At 35.2% G+C, this 22,967-nt stretch overlaps 1 protein-coding gene across 3 annotated transcripts in view; it reads left to right on the forward strand.

Moving 5' to 3' along the window:
* EYS (eyes shut homolog) overlaps window positions 1–22,967 on the forward strand; it is a 723,774-nt gene that overhangs the window by 254,400 nt on the left and 446,407 nt on the right. For all 3 annotated transcript variants that reach the window (XM_084512624.1, XM_084512623.1, XM_084512622.1), the window contains 3 exons: window positions 14,169–14,340; window positions 14,868–14,946; window positions 21,945–22,144. In XM_084512624.1, the coding sequence (XP_084368750.1) occupies window positions 14,169–14,340; window positions 14,868–14,946; window positions 21,945–22,144 (451 nt within the window). The remainder of the gene's footprint in view (window positions 1–14,168; window positions 14,341–14,867; window positions 14,947–21,944; window positions 22,145–22,967) is intronic.

Here is a 22,967-nt window from a genome sequence, read left to right on the forward strand (position 1 = left end):
AATCTGGTGATTAGAAACTTGGATGACAGTACACTCTCCTTGCTTAGTAAAATATAATTGTTTTGGGTTACAGATCTCTGCCTTTAGGAAGGAAAATCCTTGTCTTTTGGCAATGAATATCTAAATGTGAAGTGTTTGTTCTTCATGCTCATTACTGTACAATTTGTGTATGTATTTTGTATAGTAATTCTAAGGCAATTTCATCAATGTGCTGTATAGTTAGTTACTATTGATCTTCAAACAGAACCATCTTCTTTCTCAATTCATACGAGTAAAGGAGGAATAGAACAATCTCTGCTTCTTATTTTTGACTGCTGAAGAGAAGCAATGCTTTATTTACAAAAACTATCTATGTAGAAGGCACCACATTATACTCATAAGAAGGACACTGAGCTCATGCTGTCAAGTACATTTTAGGACCTACACCCATTTTTCATTGTACCCACTGCCTAAAGCAATCATTGACTTTGAGAAAATCTCAGTTTGATTCTCTCAGATTTTTGTCCACGTTTGCTGCACCTTTGTAGAGGCCACTGACTGCAGCAACAGTATTATTAAAGAGTTCAGAATCACCTCTGCACGAAATACTATTTTTTCGTACATCGCTCCATATTGACCAGAACAAAGTCTTGGATCTGATTCTTACACATAATGTAAGATTATGGTGATGCCTTCTCTCCCATATTGTCTGTCTGTAGCTGGTGTATCAATTATTAATTATTTATACTAAGTAGGAAAAAAAAAGATTTTCAATAAAAAATATTCAGTACAGTATATGCCATGGGTGCATTCTGTCAGTTTATCTTAAACATTATTGCTACATATCAAGAACATTTAGAAATACTTGGAAATAGTTTTATAATTCTTTAGTGAAAACAGGGGGAGGTGATGGCTTAGATTAATTTAGCTGACAAAAATGAACATACTGTATGTACATCACAGGTCAAGATTTCCCAGCTAGACTGAATGTAAAAAAAAAAATTAACTGCATCAGCATGGTGTCAGCCCGTCTAATTTATTCTCTTGAGAGGCATGGCAGTAAAGCCAGATATAATGCCATACTAACATGGCTAAAGTGCTTTTGACCTTCCAGAGCTACTGCTTTGCACATATTTCATAGGGACTATAACACTACTTCATTATACTACCTAGACATGTGCTCCTTCCTCATTTTACAGGCTTCTAAAGTCCTTGGGTACCTTTCCTCCCTTGTGGATTTCATGGAAAGGTTGGTTGCCTCAAAGTTAAGGATTTTGCTGAGGCTGCCAAGTAGAATACTTAAATGTACTTGCTTATATGCTACTAGTTAGTACAGAAATAACTTGTTACATGGCACCTTTTGCAAGTACGTATCTGTGCATGAACCTTATTCCTCAACAAGTGCAAGGTCATTTAAATTAGCTTAACTGTAATGATGAAGCCTTTTGCTGAGGCCTGAGCTGACCTTCCATAACTTAGTTCCATGTCTGAGCCCAAATTTTGCTTGTCTATGTATAAGGGGTTCTTGTTATCAGAAAGCTATGTATAATCTGCGGGATTAGTGATGTCCCCAGCTAAACAAAGTGAAAATCATATCTTAATTTATCTTACAATAATATAATCTATCTGATCAGTGTTTCAGGGTAAAGGAGATGAAGCAGATAATTTTCCTTCCCTGAAAATTGTTGGAGCTGCTTGAGATGCACAATTTAAGGGCTAGTCCTATGCAGTGAGAATATCTGAGAGCTTGTGGTCAAATGATCAGATCTTATCTGTTATGGTAGGCTATTAGGTGAGAATTTAAATTATCTAGGGTTTCTGGAGCCAAAATCAGTGCTTTGCATTATACCCAAAACAAATTTGAAAAATCCTGATGCAGCTGTTGAGATTGAGCTGTACGGTAATACAGCTGTTACTCCTAGCTAGGGAAGTTGCTGTACTTCTCAGCAAGTCTAACTTTGCAGGGGTCTTTGAATGTATTCAAGTATACTACTGCGAATGTGCTAAAGGAGTTTCTATTCTGTAAGAGTTAGCAAGGCCCAGGGGATTGAAATCTCAATTTCCACACAAATTGCTCTGCTACAGATACTATGAAAAAAGGAACTTTTAAGCAGCTTTAATGCTGACACCACAGAGGAACATTATGCATTACAATGTGTCTATTCTTCTGTGATTCTGCAATATGTCTTTGAGCTTTCTATAAGTTCTAAATGTACTTAAAGTCTAAATCTACTATATTAGATTATTATAATATTTCTATAAGATGTTACAAAGGAAATAATATCTTAATAGTGATTTGTGATGGTGTTTTTTTTTTTTTTTCTTTTTGCTTGGAACTCAGAAAATGCTGTGACTGGGAAGAGTTTAGATAAAAACAATACATAATTTAAAAGTTTGTGGATGTTTCAATCAGTCACAGCAATAAATAACTAAAGCAATGACTACTGAGTGTTTCACTTAGCAGAACTCAATGTGCTGTGTGTTAGAACAGTTAATGCGAAGTTGTGCTTCTTCATGTTTCTGAACAGCATGGCAGTGATAGCTTCATGGATCTGTTAGGTTCTTTAAAGCTGTCTTTGCCAGCAAACTGTCTCAATCTCAGTAGGATTCAGATAAGTAGCAGCTCTCTGGGTCTCACTCGTTACATGACTTGGATCTGTTTTACTTCCCTTCAGTCACCCTAAAATGCAGTTCTGAATTGCAAAAATCTCATTTGACATAAGATGTCACAAAGGTGTTCTGCAGTACTTAAATTAACCAAATTTCATTGTCCAAATACACTATTAAAGGCATACCTATTTTTTAAATACTACATTTTCTTGACGGTACTTGAGATTATTTCCTGTTATTGTTTCCAAGGAACTGTACTTCTTGCTTGCCTGCATGGAGTCTCAGTGTGTGATTAGCGCCTATCTCAAAAGGAATAAAAGCACCTTACTGTCTTCATTTACTTTCTTCTGGGATTTTGAGGAGAGTTGAATTTGACCAGGTAGTATTATTAAATCGCATATTAAGTTTGAAAATGATAAGCTTGCAATGAAATTGATGCATTTCCCAAGTAATTTTGCATACAACTGTGCTCAAATTCTCGCTGCATTGTCATCTGTTTCCATGACCCATTACATACTTTTGATCCCGTGCATTTTGCTGTTTACCAAGCTTCCAGGTCAGGTTACTGGAGCAGTTTCATTCTTGAATAAGAACAATTCAGTCTGGAAGAGACCTTGTGAGCTCTTTAGCCCAAACTCTTCCTGAACGCAGTGTTAGCCATGGGGCCAGACCAAGGAGCTCAGGGCTTTGTCTTGTTAGGTCTGGAGAGCCTCCAAGGACAGCATTGTTCTCATTCCTGATGGCACATTTAAACTGTAATGTGAATATTACATTATGTTAGCAGTAGTGACTGTGATTCCTTGTGTCCCAAGAAGAGAAAGACATTGAGTTTTTAGCCTTAATGTGTACTCTTTTATTTTCACCTGAGTCTGAAAACATGTAAGTACTTCAGTTTTTAATAGGAATATTAACAGACTGCATAAAATAAGCCTAGTAGAGATGAAAATCAAAAGCTGTAATAATATTTGTAATATTAGTATATTCTGGAGGCATTCATGTTACAGAGTGATAAGGAAATAAATGTGAATATAATTTCTTTTACACCAAACTATACTCTTATTGTTTCAGAGTGAAAGTCCTTTTTTGATACCTTTACCACATAGATGGCAAAGCTCTCCAATTTTCCATTACTTGGTTTTATTTTGTGCTGTATTTTGTGTTACAGTGTTAAAATTAAGATGGCTTGTAAACAGTGCCTGCAAACATGGGCATTTCTCTGTAAGACTGTATGTGTCTGTTTATATGAGTTATACATACACAACTAGATACAGTATATATGCAATACAGTACACTAATACAGTTCACTATGGATTTTTTTCCCCATATTGAACTGTATTAGTTCTAATGACAGACACTTTGCTTCTTAGAAATTTCAGTCTTACGGTTAAATTTTTTTTAGTTACCTTTTAGTTTTAAAAGTTTTTCATTAATTTTAGTAAAGGGATTGATGGTACGAAAACCCATGTTCTTAAAATCATTTTAAAATGTCATAAATATTGAATTGATATTTGCATCCTGCTCATCTACAGTGTGACCTACTCTAGCAATATTGACAACTGTGACATTTTGCTCATGATGTTTTCTATGTGCCATAATGTTTCCAATTGAGACAAGAATTAAGAGATTTTACTTGTACTGTCTGCAGATTTATCTTGTTCTTCATCCCTTTCGGTTTGTTATACATGAACTGAATCTTAATTCTCAATTGTGGTATCTCTAGGTCCAGCTATTTTTTAGTCGTTTTGTAGTGCAATAAGTATGATTTCTGCCCTTTCTGGAGGAGGTCCCAGCTTTCTGCTAGCCCGGCAGTGCAGGTGTTCAGCCTGGCCATGGCCTGAGCTGGGTTTTGCTGGTTCAAGCCCAGTGGATGCTGAAGCCCTGCTTTGGCTCCAGCTGTGGGCATCCATCTCACCACCACCAGCAGCCACGGCCTGGTAAACAGCAGCCCTTGGTGTACCTGGACACAAATGGATAGGAGCAAGGTGTCGGGCTTTTTTTCCTTTTCGCCTATCACAAGGTCATTACTGTTTAAATCTGTGCCACTTCACAAGACGTACTTACTTCTACTGAAAAGTAGAAGGTGTTCAGATCACTAAGATCAGATGCTTGAGAGACCTGATGGTCTCTCTGTCTAGGCAGTACAAAAAGCCAAGAAGGAATTGCCTGAGGTAGATTGCTTCTCCTGATGCTCCGGTCTGGAGTTCAGATAGCTAAATAACGAGGCAGTGTATGCTGCCAGTTTGTATTTAATCTATGTGTTTTGTGCATTCACGTTAAAATTAAATGTATATATATAGTCTTCAAACGCCATGCATGATTATCGCAGATCTGAAGTTGATATTTAACAGAACAAATAATGTCTTAAATGTTTCAGACCAAGCAAATTAATCTGTATTAATATTAATTATGGTGTTTCCTGTTGTCTAATATTATCTTGTAAAGTTCTTTTCACTTTTCCACCCTGAATGGGTATCAAATTTGTCTAAAATAAAAATAGTTTGCAACCATGCAAATTTTCTGCAGTCAGCAGCAATTTAACTTCACTCAATGTAAGGAAGGTGAAATAATTCCCTGAAATAAATCTATTAACAAATCCCTGAAATAAATCTATTACTAACACAACAAAATACAACAGAAATAGAAAATCTAAATCTCTGGTATTAGTCACTAAGCTATACTAAATCTTCCTTAAGATGACATCAACAAAATCAGGCTCAGCAGCCTTATCAGTGCTAGTTTTTCTTGCTGCATACATAGAAAATGTTTGTTACAGTTTATTTACTCAAAATGGGGTGGATGAGGCAATACAAAAATGATGTTGAAAACACATTGTGCCGTTCACAAAATTAATGTCCCTGTGACACAATGAGCATTAGTTCTTCGCTGTCAGCTACTAATTTTAAGATGAAACATGTTTTAGATTTGTTAGATAGTGGTTTTAGAATATGATGATTGGTGTATATGGTATCAAAAGTTAATTTGTTGGATTGGAGATGGAAGACTTTCTGCTGGAAAATGTCTTCCAAGGAGACTAAAGCATTTATTTTGCAATGTGGTTTTGTACTTATGTGGGTATTTAGTAAATGTATTTATTACAGCAACTATTTAAAAAGCAGTGGGAATAAAATTATAGCTGGTGGAAATTATAGGTGCTTTAACGTCAGATCATACTGTTTCAAAATCTATCTGCAGCATCTTCCTATAATTGGTAAAATATCTGAATTTTCCACCCAGTACTCATCCCAGCTTGTTCTTGCTTTAATTATGCAACGCTATAGAATATAAATTTCCCTATACCAGTTTGTCTTCACATTGCTTTTGATCTCAGATAACTCAGCTGATACATCTTTTTTCTCTCTATTACTTTCTTGGTTTTTTTTTGTTATTTTTTTTCTCTTCGGCAAAAAACTAAGAATGAACACTGATAATTCTTGATCATGGTCAAGAAGGAGAAGATATTTGAATATGTTTCCTATCTCTGTCCGGAATAAGATCTTGAAAGCTGGAATAACTACCAATGTTAAGTCGTATACATATATAGGGACATATTCTAATGTCCTTTCACAACTTCTGTTGATGATTTATAATTGTTTACAGTTTGTTGTGGTTTAACCCCGGTAGGAAGCTAAGCACCACACAGCCACTCATTTGCTTCTTCATCCCCAGCTGGATGAGAGGAAGAGAATCAGAAGGGAAAAACTTGCAAAACTTGTAAGTTGAGATAAAGACAGGTGGATAAGAAAGAAAAAAAAAAAAAAAAAAAAAGGGTATTGGGTTGGAATCCACAACTGAAGGAAAAAAAAAAAGGAAAAAAAAAAAAAGCAAAACACGGTTGTTCTTGACTGTAGAATCATAGAATTTCCTGAGTTGAAAGGGGCCCGCATGGATCATCATGTCTCCACACAGGACCACCCAAAAATCAAACTGAGCACATTGTCCAAATGCTTTTTGAATTCCATAAGGCTCAGTGCTGTGACCCACTCACTGGGGAGCCTGTTCCATGGCACAGCCACCCTCTCGGTGAAGAGCTGTTTCTTTACATCTTTTTCAACATCATATGTAAATTAATATAGTGTGCTAGTTTACCATCCCATTCAGTTTTCAGGTGTGCCCTCAGCAGCCAATTGTTTCTTCGCATGCATTTGTTTTTCTTTTCCTAGTAGTACGTTTTTGGCTTTATTTATGTACAAGATTTTGTTTTTCTTCCTCTTCTCTGCACTAAAACACAGCCACTTACTATAAATCAATAACCTAAATTTTTGATCTCCTGAAACAGCAAAAACCTAAATTTTTGATCTCCTGAAACAGCACTCAAATCTCGTTACCATCTCATAAAAAAAAGAAACGAACAGATCTATAAGTTAGCATCTTCCTCAGTTTGTAGCCCTAAAAATCAAATATTTTTATTTTTAGTATATAAATTTTGGGGTGTATTTGTATATGCTTTTATATGTCTTCTTACATGTCTAAGATGAAGAAAACAAACCAGGATATATGCTATTGTTTCAAAAATGAAAATATTTTTACTCTCAGAAATGTAACACACAGCCACAACATCTGAGTACAAAAGGTTATAAAAATGCCAAGGTTAGTTACCAGGACAGAGAATCTGGAGATGATCACAGGATTTTTTTTCTAAAAATGTTCTTTACTGTCTAAGAAATTGAACCTTTGCAAATTTATGTTCATATTGTATAAAGGAACTAAAAAAGCATCTTAAAGTAATGAAGCCAAAAAGCCGAATGGTTTTAAGTGAAATAGAAACTTGCATAGACTACAAAACTTGGATTTTCAGGGCGTGAACACATCAGTCATAAGTTATAGTCAAAATGCAAAAATACACAGAAAAAACATTAAGGCTGTTAGTACTAGGATGTAGGCTTAGGAAATGCTTCTGCTTGACAGAGATTGCGTGTAAGTCAGTGGTGTTTATTGTATGGTCCATTGACATGTTCACAATGTCAGCTTGCAGCCCTATTCTGTTGAAAGGCAGATGGTCTTGAAAAGCTCAAGTTCTGCAGCTATGAGAGTTTTCAAAAAAGTACTTTGAAGATCACAGTCATTTCTGTCTTCCTCCTTTACTATCCTGAAATGCTTATGGGATCTAGTCTAGTGTCTGATTTTTCAGTTGAGTACACTACAGTTCGTAAAAAATCAATTGGATATTGGGGGAATGTGTTTCTGGGATAAGGAATGCAAAAATTATTTATTTATTTATTTTTAATCAGAGGGCTGAGACTAAATACCCAGTGATCAGAAGATGGAAAGATTCTAATTTGGTTGAGAAGTTGGTGGGAAAATCCTTGAAGACAGAAAAGGGTATTTTCTTACTTGGGTTTACAGCTGAAAACCTGAAAGTGTAGATGGAAGATGTGATAATCTCTTCATTAGGATGTAGATAAGGAATGCTGCAAACAAGGTGCAAGAAACATGAAAGGGAGAGGCATCTCCAGTTAGCAAAGTGTGTTGAAGATACAAAAGGCATCAGAAGAAGGTTGTTGAGTTTTCTTTATTAAGATATCAGACAGTCTTTGATCCTTGATGAATGTGAAGGAGCAGGAGGAGAAGGGCTGTCTCCCTTTTGTAGTGTTACTGTTACTGCTCCATGCTCTTGTGTTGTGACATCTATGCCATTTCCTTGCCATCTGCAGCACACTGACACCTTGGGGAGTCCCTAGGTTACCATTAGTATCAAAAATCACCGAAATGTGGCACGTATGGGGTAATTTTCCCTTTTCTTGGGTGAGTGGAGGCATTGTAGTACAATCTGTAAAGCAGAGCTCCAAGAGCTTCATCCCAGTGTGCCTGAACACACCTGGCACAATCATAGCTAAGAAACAGAACTTGCAGGCAATGTTTTAAGTCAAATATTAGCTCTGTGGTATTGTAGCCTGTCTCTCACACCAACTTTGCAGAATATTTGGATGTTTATACTACAGCAAAAGATTTTTACTAAAGTTTTCATACTTCCAACAAGAATTGAAAAGAAGGCAGGTTTCAAATTAAATGACAGTCAGCATTGAAAGAGGACGACAGACTGTGTAAGTTATGAATGATTACTAACCTTTCTGTGTCTATAAAGTGACATTTCACAAATTTAGTACATATTGCTCTTGGAAATAGCTGCATTATAATGTCTATTCAGAATGGAAGGGATTCCTCTAGTGAAGCTAAGGGATTAATGCCAGGGACATATTTGGCCTAATTTGTTCAGGCAATGTTAGCATATAGGTGCTGAACTCAAAGAAGAAATTTTAGCATGTGAATATAAATTATGTTTTATAAAAACTATCAAATATATTTTCCATGAGTGCACTTTAGCAAGAACATTTGAACTAGCTCCTACTGTTTATGAATTCTCTTTGTTAGAACTAATTCTTCAAAATAACTTTCTTTAATTTTTATTTAATTGTCTTTCCTATGTGAGAAATACTCATTTTCACCTTTAATCCTGTTGTACCAGTAATCACTGTAATGATTATAGTCTGTATTCACAACAAATCTCACAAATTCCTTTCCGGGTGGAAAACGCAAAATGGACTTGTACTCCATGTGTAAAACATCAGCACTTGGAAGAATATAAAGTCCATTTTGCCTATTAATAATGCTAAAGCTTTCCTAGTAAGGACAGAATATGGAGATAGCAGTAGAAGGCATTTTTGTTCCTTCTATCGGATTTACTCTTTCTTGGCATACTCTAATCTTAATTACATCTCATGATACCTGTTTTTTTAAAAAAACATAAGCACAAAGTTAGAGTTCTGTAGCTTCCCTTTTATTTTTTTCCCCACAGTGAAAAAATTCATTGGAGAGTAATAGGCATTTTTTATCGTTTTTGTCTGATAACCAGATTTTCATTAGTGGCACTTAATCACTGATTTTTACCTGTTTATTTTATTATTTTATTTTATTTTATTTTTTATGTGAGTTTGTCTGGATAAAGCACTTTAAAAAAAAAATAAAAATTATGTACAGTCCAACTCAACCCTTCAAAATATTTCTCCTTTTTCTATTAATAGACATTTCAAATGCAATTATTTCTCTGTAGAGTAGAAAGAGTCATTAAGAAAATGCAGTGATTATGTTGTTGGATTCCAAGGAATCTAAAACAACAACAACAAAGTTGAAAGTAGTGAGCTTGAACAACCCATGCCTCACATATTCCGAGCCTGAACATTGGTTCATGTATACTTCAGGAATTTTGGTGCCTGTACTTGAGATACCCCTACAGACCACTTGCAGCCTAGCATTGTCTTAAGGAGAGGTCAGCCTGAAAGGTGCTGTACAGTGTATCACAGTATTGGGGCAGACACGAAGGAAGATGACTGTGAAGTTTGTGCTGTACTCAAAGGTCTGGGAGAACTGTGACTGAAAAACAAAGCTTTGTTTAATTAAATATTATGTAAGGGCTCATCCTGATATTCCAAAAACCCCTATACACAACAAACACACACAAAAAAATAAAATGTACAAAATGTGGAGCAAGCTGCACTGCATGCATAATGATGTTTACAGCTGAGAATAGGAGCAGGCTTAATTTCCTTGAATTTTAGTTCTCTAAAAACTAAACAGCTAGTCCAACTCTCCCATTTGGTTTCATTGTGCACTCATTGCCACCTCTAGGTAATTCAAGATAAGTGCTGTCTGAGACAGATGATACAGGTCACCCGTTGACAATGGTTTTCTCTTTATGCATTATAAAAGGAATATAGACACCTTAAACTGTCTTCTTAATTTTTAATTAGTTAACATTAGTGGGGATGTGTTAGACTGACTTCCCTAACAATGTAGTATCTGAATTCTACTCTTTTCTTCTCTGTCCCATAGAAGTTTAGGAGTGGGTTGATAAATTATGTCAGCTGTAGTTTCAACAAAATTGTGTGTATAGGAAAAAAGTAATTATAAAAGTTTTTCATTGTGCATAAACACCTTGTCTAGAATAATAAAAATAGTTATTTTCTTCAATTTATGTAGTTACTCTTGAGTTGTTTCTTTTCGTTAATTCATTATGAATATTTTACTTGATTGTCTGAGAGTAGGTCTGCAAGCTTTTGCAAAAGACAAAAGACCATATAACAGAGAAACATTTCTTGGTGTTAATAATAAGTATGGCTAGTTCTAATTTGGCAGTTTGATCACAATTTTTCATTGTCTCATATTCAACCAAACAACTGTTGGTGCAGTATAATGGAATTAACCTAATGAATGCTTCTAAGAGTTGCAGATTTGATTGCCATTCTGTGGCCTTGTACTGGCATGTTCTCTTTCATTATTATTTCTAATAAATATATTAAATTACATCTAGGATGAACTTTCAAATATGATATAGGAAAGGAAAATCTCTTCATATAATATACATGTTGAATATTTCTTCACAGTTTGGTAATTCTGAGTATGCAAATAGTTTAAAATAAAAGGAACACTGCAATGATTCCTGTTTTCAAAACTATCTGAGGTTATAACTGCAAGTTACAGGAATGAAAGGAAGATGAAAAGTATGTTTTTTTCCCAGTACATCTTGTCTTTTGAAACATAATTTTTCTAATCATTTATTAACACATTAAATTATGCACTGGGTCTTTTTTTCTCACAATCAAGTAATGGATTTTCACTACATTGCCATTGCGTTCATTGAGCTGTTCAAGCAAAAATTAATTCAATGGCGTTGTGGTAGTAGATCAATGTAGCATAAATAAAGGTAGATCAGGAGCAGAATAACGTAACAGAATCTATTCAATTTCAAGATGTTAATCATCTAAAGGAGCTATAACTTTTTTTCTTTTTGAATAGATTATGCAGTAATGGAAGCACATCTGAATATGGAAGTATTATGAAGGATGAACCTTTAACCCTTGATCTGTCTTTCAGAATCAGTCTATCAATACGTGTCAACTTCAAATGAAAGGTTTCAACCATCTATCTCAACCAGCTTTCTAACAGGTTGATAATAGGCAAATCAAATGTACCTAGGTGATTTGGAAATCTGCTACTGGTATATTTCTGAACTAATATTGAAGTATCTTATTAGCAAAATATTATTTTTTTAAACTATTTGATGTCAGGTTTATTTTCCTTCAGTGAATATGTTACCCCTAAGGAGAGGATAGAAGATAGCAACAGTAAATGTCAGCAGTATGAATGAATGACCTTAGATTATTTATGAAGCAAACTATTTTGAGTAATAAATTAATATTTGAATAAGAAACAGCTATTGAACAGAACTATTCTAGGATGCTGTTTTTTTTTGGTTGTTGTTGTTTTTTTTAAGATCAGAAATGTCTGCCTTAAAATTCATAAGAACACCAAATCTAATGTCTGCGATGATTAATGCTTTCACAAATCTCATTATCAAAACCAAATTAGTAAATTTGAACTGAGAACTTTAACCCGTGAAATACAGATTTGGACCTACTGAGTAACATTATTATTATTAAAATGAGTTTCCAAAGATAACTGCTATTGTTTTTGTAAGAGCATGTAGTGCAAAAAATAGTAGTGGTCTGTACACTTAAATACTACCCACTTCATTGTAAGTCCTCCCTCTGATTTTGTATATTAAAAATTCAATAAGATTTCATAGGAGAACAGACTATTTTTTTTCTTCTTTTTTCTTTTTCCTTAGGAAGCTAATACCATTTCTTATCAGCAGCTTTGAAAAGATTGGGAATATGAACATGATAAAGTGACAATGCTGCTGGTTATGAGAGCAAAAATTGGAATTGCTTATTTACCAAAAATACTTAAATTCAGTAAATTCAGCAAATGAAGTAAAGTCATGGTATATTATTGTGTAGTACTACCATCCTTCCTGCCAGTGCTTTCCAAGCATTGCTTGTTAAAAAGCAGATTAAGAATTGTCTTTCCTAATGCCAACTTACAGGGAAAAATGTCTGGTATTTTAAATCTTCTGTAGTAGAATTAGTCTTTTCTGTTCTTGAATTTAGATTTTGGCAGCGTATTCACAAAACACCATTTTTCTGAGAGTTTTAAGTTCTTATATGTATTAAGTTCAAGTAAGATACTACTGGTCAGAGAATCTGACACTGGAAATGAGCAAGAGTATCCAGAGCTGCTTTTTGCTGAATGCTTGCATGTGGTGGAGGATGAACATGTCAGAGAATTGCCCTCTAATTTGTACCAGCACAGAGCATAGCATATTGCAAGTACCACTGCACCAAGATCTGCTCAAACACAGAAATGTACCGCAGCCTCTCTCAGAGTGATCATTTACCTGAGGATACCTGCCAAGTCCAGTTTTTTCGGTACTTTCTACTACTGCACGATAGCAGTGCTCTAAGGCTCCTGGGGCTGTGGCTGCAGACTTTTAAATAGAACCTGGGATGTTATTTCATTCCTTTTGTTTTAAGAAGCTGAGTATATATTGTGAAAAAAACTGTTAACTCAAATGTGTACAATACTTGTAAATAGCTAACATTCATATTAACATGAATATTACTCTAAAATCTTTACTAAGCAAAAACATTTCCCATGATCTTAAAGACACTATTTGTAGCTGTGTGAACAGATGTACTGTGAACTCCTGTTTTTGATCTTCTGCTAAATACTCACGTATAGACCACAAAAAGGTTAGTGCATCTCTGCTTCTTCCTTGCTATAGATTATTTTCTTTTTTTAAAAAAAAAAAAAAACTGCCAGCAGTTGGGGTGCACAGTAATGAGAAAAGGCTATAGGAGCTTTTCATTCACTATTCACTATGAAGTAGCAGTTGCTCTTTTGAGTAGAGACAGGGGTACTTAAGTAAATACAGGTGTTTTGTGAAATGGAGAGCCAGAGGAATTGATTTAACTTCTGGCTTCAGGACTCATATGCTCTGGCAGATGACTTTTTGCCTTAAGCATTCTTCTTCTCTCCCACACAGTACACCTGACCCACACACCCTAAAAATCAGGATAGTGATCTTGCTAACACAAGGTTACATATCCCTAGAGATGTGTTGATTGTCAATTAGTACTTCGTAAAGTACTTTGAGAGGTTCAGCTGGAAGTTGGGTGGCACTAATTTGCAGGAAAACAAGCAGAAAAACATACCGCCATGTCTTCCATAATGGATATCATCATAAAGGTTTCACATAATTTTATGTCTAAGATCGTTTACCAAAAGCCCTTGAATTCTAATTACAGTTTGAGAAAATAAATACTATAGTTAGATCGCTACCAAGACATATATCATTTTAATTCTGCATTTCTCTTATGGGAAACCTGTGCTATTCATCTTTCTAATAACTGTGTACAAAAAAAATCCTCTTGAACTTTGTTTCTCCACTTAATTATTCTGCTTGCAAGTTGACCCTCACAGCCTTCTTGCCTTGCCACAATTACAGACATTATTGAAGTAACGTGTTACATTATAACCACTCTTTCTAGCATTTGCACCTATAATTAATTCCAGTGTGATACTCTTTCTTGATGAATATAATGAATGTGAATAAAACAATGTATGAAACAATGTATGTGAATAAAAACAGTTTATCTGGAATATACAGTATGAATAGATAAACTATTAGTTGCTTTGAGTTTAGAATTCAGAGCTTAGTCGTAACTGTTCTGTTTTTTACGCAGGTGATAGATGTGAAGCAAATATAGATGAATGTATTTCTGTTCCTTGCCTAAACAATGGAAGTTGCATCGATGACATCAGTTCCTATACGTGTCACTGTAGGAGAGGTTTCATTGGAACAAACTGCGAGATAAATGTTAATGAATGCTTGCCAGATCCTTGTCTTCATGGAAGGTGGCTATTTTTATTTAATTATTATTATCTCCAAGATAATGTACTTAAATAGCAATATTTAAGATTTAATGACATAAGAAGGGTGATAAATACTTTTTAAATTATTTTCTTCCATAAAATAAGAGTACAATCACACTTAAAGATGACAGATGTTGCCTGTTAAAGCTAATGTAATACACTGTAAAATTGTCTTAGTCCCTCTTTCACTTGTGTTCATTATCATAAACTGGTTTTCAGTAAATGTGGATTAATTAGATTTTAATATACTTAAAAGCAAATCTTTATCTATTACATCCAACAGGTTGAAATCGGAAGGGGTCTTCTAATACGAGAATCAGTATTCTTGTAAAACCCCTTAGCACCAATAATAGGCACATTTGAAACTGTAACTAGGAAAACTAATGAAAAATTCCATGGATTTCAGAAGTTTGCATCAGACCACTAATTCAAAATGTATAGAATGGTACTGTAAATGCTGAACCTATAATTAGACAGCTTCATCTGAATAATACTGTTTTGTATTTCAGATGTATAGATCTCATTGATGGATATCAATGCTCTTGTGAAGCAGGATGGACCAGCACAAGATGTGAGATAAATATTAATGTAAGTCATCAAATCTTACTTTAATTATAGGGGAAAGGGTAATGTGCCACTCGAAACTCACTTTTAGAATATAACTTCTGAATGTGTCAGTATATTGAAAATGCATGACAAATTCAGTTGTTTCAAATCCATTCTGAAAAGCTCATTATTGTTACTCAAATGAAACTGCATTTAAAAGAAAATTGAGAAAATGTCTAAAGAACTTTAAACTGTGAGTAATAAATCTGAAAAGCCACAGCAAACTAAGCCAGCATTCTCTGAAAATAATTTATACTTTCAGTTTGGTATGGTAATATAAAACTATCTTACATTGCTAAGCCCATGTGCTGTAGCTTAACTGTATAGTTAAATATTAAAGCCCAAGATGCAATTTTCTATACGGAAAGTTGGCATGACTTATGTTTAGGATTTCAAGTTCCATATAATTATAGAATTCGTGCATATAAAATACATTATCTGGCATATAAAATACATTATTTGTTTCCTCGTGTTAAGGGAAAGAATGTATTTGAGTTATCATGAGGAAGGTAAGTGTATATTCATGTCTGTGCCATGAAGATTCCAGTGGTCAGCAAACAAGTTTGTAGAAGATCTTTGCATCTGGTGTAACAATAAACAGCCCTTAGACAGTTGGCTGCAGTTTGGAGGAAGTATTACATTAATTCGGACTTTTTCAGGTTTTGTGCCAGAGTTTAATCAGATTACGGTATCTGGACATTTTGAATGTATTTCTTCTCACAAGAAAGTCTGTCTTGAGGACTGCCTCCCTTTTGGGCTATCTGACTTGTAAAATTGTGCTTCTGAATTGCTAAAAATATATCCGAAAATGTTATCTAAACCTTTTTTTTTTAGCTTATTTATCCGTGTAGGGACCATTCATGTTAAATACAGCTAAAAAGTGTCAGACAACTAAAATGCCCTATATTACATGAAGGAAGTGTGGTCTATAACTTTGCTGTTGAAAATGCATGGTGGTGTCACACCAGGAGTAAGTGTAGCTGGAATCCTATCTTCCAACTTCCATTATAGAAAGAAAAAATAAGTAATTCAGTTCAGCAGAGTGTGCATTGTGATAATGATATTGCAGATCTATATGATTATCAGTTCTTGCCAATGCTAATACAGCATACTCTTGGGTAATATTTTCTCTGGCAACATCCATAATTTAAGCTTTCCTCCATTTTGAGAGAATAAGACACTAAATGACCTGTAGACAACTGCATAAAATCATATTCAAAAGATATCCACATTTCATACTGATATGTTTGAAAATGTATAGATTAGAAATTCAGAGGAAGAAACAATATACATATACATTTGACAGATAAGTCTGTCAGAGTGATGGCTTCATTCTATTTGCATGCACTGTGCTTCCCAGATTAGACTGTGCTGCAGGTGTCATATTTTTAAAGGCTCTAATACTGCATTCATCCTGCTCAGACATATATCATGCCTATCCAAGTCTTACAGAGATCAACAAGGCTTTCTGACTGTGTAGGGGTGTACACATCTAGATAATGATGCTAGAATGGTGCTCTAAAATAGTTTTTCTCTGGATTAACATCAGCCAGATTCTTTGTTTGAAAAAGAACAATCAGGAATAAATATGTAAATTCTATTTTCTTTTCTTGATGTATATCTTTGTATTAAGGTATATGCAACTCTATTGAGTGTAGGTAGCAAGGTTTTACTTTTGGTTTTGGGGGGGCTGCAGATGTGGTCTCTGTGGCAGAAGCCAGGGGTTGCCCTGTGAATGACGCAGATGGTTCTAGCCAGCTCCAGTGGATCCACCGCAGGGCACATATGAGCCCATCAGCCAAGCTGGTGACACATCTGTAGAAATACAATTTAAAAGTGTTAAAGTAGCAGTGCAGCAGAGAGAGCGATGAAAAAAAAAATGAGAAATGTTCCTGAGAACACCAAGATTAGAGAAAGAGGAGGAGGTGCTCGAGGTTCTCCAGGTGCCAGAGCAGAGCAGCCTATGGAGAGGGTCACGGTGGAACAGTTATTTCCCTAAAGCCCATGGAGGGGACCACTCTGAAGCAGATACCCACACTGCAGTCCTGTGGAGGACCCCACATCACAGAAGGTGGACAAGCCCTGAGGGAAACATACCCCTCCTCGTTTCCTGCATGCTACTCAGGGTGGGAGGAGGAGGAGGTAGAAGAGTGGGAAATGAAGGTGTAAAGTTAAGCCTGGTAAGAAGGGGTTGGGGGGAAGGTGTTTTTAGTTGTTGTTATTTTTTTTCCTCACCATCTTACTCTAATTGGCAGAAAGTTAAATATTTTCTCCAAGCTGAGTCAGTTTTGCTCATGATAGTAATTGATCAGTGATCTCCTTGTCTTTATCTTCAACCCATGATATTTTTCATGTTATTTTCTCTACCTGTCTCATTTAGGAGTGGGAATGAGAGAGCGGATGAGTGGGCATCAGGCAGCCAGGGGCGATTAGCAAGTAAGCTGATTAAAATAGCCCATATGTTTGTGTTTTTATATATATTTCCTTTGAGATAATAGGGTATTTTTCCTCTTGGATTTTTTTTTATCCTTTACATATGTTTGAAATATAGTTCACAAGGAAATGCACTTCAAGGCTTTCTCAGATTGTCTAACACCTCATGAAAAAAATAAACACTTTATAACTTACAACCTCTAACCTTTGCATATGAAATGCGTAGTATGGATGTAGGAACTTCCATTTCTATTATAGTTGTCATTATTTTTTGTTGCACAGAATTCATGCAAGAAAGAGAAAAATCTACCAACAGAGGTAAACAGATGGCTAATACTAGACTATTATTGATACACATCCTTTCTAATTTATTTTGGCTGCTTTGTGGTAGTGACAGTCATTGGCAATTATGTTTCTTCCATGCTTAGCTAATGCATGGTCATAATGCTGTCTCATGCTGTCAGAAAGGGTAAGAAAAAGTGTTTTGTGTCCTTACACAGTAGGATATGCAGCATGTAGGTGCTCTTGCTTGTATCTGGTAAAAGGTTGTGATCAGACTATGTGGGAAAATAAATAGATTATTCAGTTAGAACAGATGGGTGGGAGTGAGGACTACATCCTACAATTGCTTTCTTTTGTCTGACTTTGCTAATCTTTTTTTCTCTGTTTTCATAAAAGATAGAAAAAAATAGGGAAATCAGGAAAAACAACTGATTTTGTATACAGAGACACCGCAGCTGATGTTCATGTGGAGACACAGAGCAGTATTCTGACAGTCCAAGCAGATAAGCAATTATTCACTAGGACTTGCCAGATTGCACAGAAGACATGAGACTTGACAGCTATTAATTATGTGTGATTTGGAGTTGGGAAGAACAGTAGGATTCAGCTTGCCTAACTTGAGGTGTCTTTGTGAAAGCTAGTTGTCTGTGTACTTAGAGTCAATGAAAATGTGAATATTGAGCGAAGTCTACAGAGCTGTTCAGCTGATTTTGAAAGAGAGATCTGCATTTCATTAGTGAGTCCATACTCCACTGGCTAATGACTGGTTCTTAACCATCTAACCATAGGTAAGCCAGAGAGAAGGATTGCCTCCTCAGATCTCTTTGTATGTGTGTAGCATGTACTTGTAGGACAACTGTTGGTGAACATAGGGAGAAGCCTCCACAAGCTGGATGTTACAGTGTGTGCATGTGTTGGACTTCATTACGCTATTTAGTATTTTCTAGTTATTGCTAATTAGTATAAAAAAGGGTTGAGTAAGGTAAGTAGTTTCTTCAAAGGAGCTAACATAATGTAATAGATCTCTTAATGTAAGAGAGGCTGAACTGGTGATTCTCTTAAATGGAGATGTAATAGAGGAATACAGAATAGAAATTAGAACAGTAAAGAGTAATGGAGAAGTAGAGAAATGGATGAGACCTACAAGAATATTGCAGAGTTGTTTTGCCTCCAAAGTAATAAAAACCCTCTGCTTCTATAGAATACAGAAACCTTAGGACCTTCTCTGACAGGCAGATATCTGATCTCTTACATAAGAAAAGTTTGTTAGTTTATATCACAGCATACTCTTGCATCGAGGAAGTTCTAGCAACAGAAAATGTGTTAAAAAATAGGACTGTTCAAACAGTAGATACATAGGCAGCTAGAAGCCTTGGATATAAATTATCAGTATGTCTAGAGACATTACTTCGCGAAGGATCTGAGACGTGTGGCCTGTGTTGAAAACCAGTAATGGAGAAAAGTGTGGGAAGGGTGCTACTAAATCTTTAAATTCAGGCTGAGCAGCAAACTGAAGTCTGGGACATGCTTCTAGCTTTTGTTAAAAGGCTGCCAGTTCTGCATGAGACCTGAGACAGATGGAGATTTGGCCCCAGTACAGGAGTAATATGATGGTGCAGACAAAAGAAACTCAAAGACATTTGAAAATGGAAAACCTTTTGAAATTGGAGGAACTTGGACAAGAATGGATTGCACCTTTATCATTATGGAATCAGGTTATTGAATGAAAATAAAAATTGTTATACGGGAGTCTTGAAACTAGACACTTAGGAAATGCTGACAGGTATAAAAGAGAACTGTTGAAGAGTGACAATTTTTTTTTAAATATGAATGGAACTAATGCGCAGTATGCTTCTGAAAAGACGAACATCGTACTCAAGACATGTTAATGACAGAGCTGCTGTCTATTAGTGACTGTGGCAGAGTTAGGTATATGAATGTAGTATGAGAGAGCATGCCAAATAAATATAGCAGAGGGACATTCGACTTCAGGAAAGGAGACTCTGTAGAAATGAGGCATGTAATTGTCAGGTGATTTAAGAGGAGAAAACTAAATCCACAAGAAACCTACAAGCAGCCTAGGGGCTATTAACAAATAATGCGTTAAAAGCCCAGCTAAAATGTGTTTCACAATTCAAGAACACAAAGTGGTCTAAAACCCCTGAATGAATTAATGGGAAACTTAAGAAGGCTGCCACAGGGGTTTTAACTCGTATTTTAACAAACAGAAAGCTTGCCCAAATGAGGAAAACAGAGAAGTTCATAAGACATTAGTTTAAATGTTAGCTGAAAGTTCAAAAACCTGAAAAATAAATTGAAATGTCCCTTGTTAAAGAATATTCTTGTAAAAAGCTCTTTACATTTATCAAAGCCAGGAAGCCAGGTTGGGAACTGGTGAGATTGCCTGGGGCAAAGGCTAAAGGTAGGCACTCAAACAGCATAAGGTCATAGCACAAAGAAGCTCATTGAATTCTTTGGAATGGTCCTTACTACTGAAGATGCTAGGGAGGTTCCCACACCTGACACTTGCTAGCTGAATTTGAAGCAAGTACTCAGGAACTACCAAGCAGAATACATAAGCAAGGCATACGTGAGTCATCCTGAGCAAATGGCATTAACCCAAGATTTCCAAAGGAAGTCAGAAGTGAAATTGTTGACATGCTTGCCAAGGTGTGTAATGTATTATAACAAACAGAAACCCAGGAGATTTCCACTGTAATCCCATCTACTAAACTATGTGCTTTTTATGCTATTGTAAAAACTAATTACTGTGTGCAATTTTATAAGATTTTACAAGAAAAATAGATTCCACAGAAGAAAATAAAAAGGTCTTACAGTAAGTTTGTAACTTGATATGACTCTGATGGCATACTGAGCCAAGGCTGTGAACACTTGTTTGAGCTTTGAAATTATACTTAGTAACTTTTGATGACGATTTTGCTGTTTTGTGAATTACATCTTTTCAATTATAATTAGTTAAATCATCGGTCCATTAATTGATAGATTATTAATATATTCTGCTAATGAGCAAAGACAAAAAAATAGAAGTAGAGAGCAGTATAAGTAAATACAAATTAAGAAGACTAAAATAAATTAGTGGAATAGAAAAAAGCCAGAAAGTTTGAACTGTGAATTGTGATTTTTGTATAAACAAAACAAAGATGACTTTTGTTTGCCAACAACAAATTCAATTAACATTGCAAAAGGCTACTTCAGACTCAGAAGTTCTGGCAGTCTATAAAACTATCCCCAACTTTCCTATGGGATGTATAATTCAATTAGTTTATGTAAAGCTCACTAATAAATCATCCTATATATACCCAGCTGGAGAACTTATAGGGAAATAAGTTGTTTTCTCACAATTCCCTGTGGGTATCTGAATTTACATTCTGTCAAAGCAACTGCAATAACTGCATGAAATCTAAGTGCCCTTGGATATCCTTAAAAAATCAAACCTTCTCAAGTTTAAGTACTGTGAGAATAAATTCCCTTTTAAAATACTGGGTATAGCTGTACTATTTGGGTGGCAGCAGCAAAATAAAACTTCTTTCGGATATAGGCAAAAAGTAGGTTTATATGCTCAAGGGTAAGACCACATATTTGCACTGGAAATCACACAAATGACACTCCCATCTAATTTTACAGAAATGGTAATTTGTGGCTAGTTTTCTTGGTTTGAATTTGATGACTTCCGCATTAACTTTATCAGAGGGAATTGTTATTATGTGAACACATAAACACTTCTACATGTTCTTGTTTACAATATTATGCAATAATTGATAATCATTAGTTAGCATTTATCAATAAGTATTTGGTAGAATGGGGCTCGTATACATTGGTTAGTACAAGTTATTTATTCTGTCCAGAATTATCTTACTAATGTAGCTTTTATCACTGTGATTGTACTTTTAAAAACTCAGAAGAAGGAATAATTGTATGAAATACAACTTAAAAGCATTCTTTAAAATTTTATTATTTTTTTTTAGTTTTAAATTTTAAAATGAATCATGAGTAGCAATCACATACTTGCAAGATTAATCAGGAGGAGCAAGCATAATTTCAAGAGTGCGTATAAGCAGTAATCAAATCATCTCTATATAAAAAAAAATGACCAAAATTTGAGCCTCTTGCATATCAGACATTAAAAAGGCTATTATTCCTTTCCTAATCTCCAGACTCAGTTTCTTGCACTTGCTGTAGACATGAATGAATAAATAATGTGCTTTAAAGCTGTGTAGTCAATGCATTGTTGTTTCTCTCCTCAGGAATGTGAATCTGTTCCCTGCATTAATGGAGGTTCTTGTCAAGATTTGGTTAATGCATTTGTTTGCGTTTGCCTGAGTGGATACACTGGCAAGTTCTGTGAAGTTGATATTGATGTTTGCAGTGAACCTATGCTGAGCTCAGTTCTGTGTCACAATGGAGGTGTATGTGCTGATGGTCCTGGAAGAACTTTTCACTGCAGGTTAGTAAGAATACTGCCATTTAACTGCTCTAGTTAATAAACATCGATTTGCTAAGATTTCAGGGCAGTGTTGCTCTGTGCACTCTAAGAACACAATTGGATTTGATACCACTTAAGGGACTTGGCAGACTGAAAATGTTATAAAATAATCAGAGTTAATTATTGCAGTTTGCTGATGTGGCCACATTTCACTTCAGACTTCTTGTAACTCAGAAAAACATCACTTTTTAATATTGAAGCTCTTAAGAATTGAGAAAATTAATGCAAATGCTTAGTCTGGTGCTCAAAAATATTATTTTAAGCTATTCATTGTTTAACATCAGGCCCTTTATTTTTATCTTCTAGTTATCTTCTGCAATATCATCTTCTAGTCCTTTTCAGAATTACATGTGGAAACTTAAAGCATAAACAGAGCCTAAAAATTGAAAATTCAGTGTTTAAAGATACATATATGCTCCTGTGTTTTGTACTCAGAGCTATTAATTTGCAAATTTACATAGCAGATAGTTCGTGTTATTATCTGTGCACAGTCATGTGTCCAAAGAAATCTTCTGTGATCCAGCATCATCATTGTCTGGCTAAATACATATAATCTCATAGTTAAGCACTTCAGTATAGCAAAACCCCCTTAAAATTAAACTACTCCATAGATTGTATACATTATTCTCTACTACGTCTAATAAATGCATTAGCTCAGAATTGTTATCTAGGTTCCTGATCCATTACTATACTTGTAGAAATATCAAATACTAAGAAAACACTTTATAAACTTACGTAACAATGAAGCAGAAATATCTTCCATATACAATCATGTGCTCAATAT

The sequence above is a fragment of the Aythya ferina genome (assembly GCF_964211825.1).
Source record: "Aythya ferina genome assembly, chromosome: 3".
Taxonomy (NCBI): domain Eukaryota; kingdom Metazoa; phylum Chordata; class Aves; order Anseriformes; family Anatidae; genus Aythya; species Aythya ferina.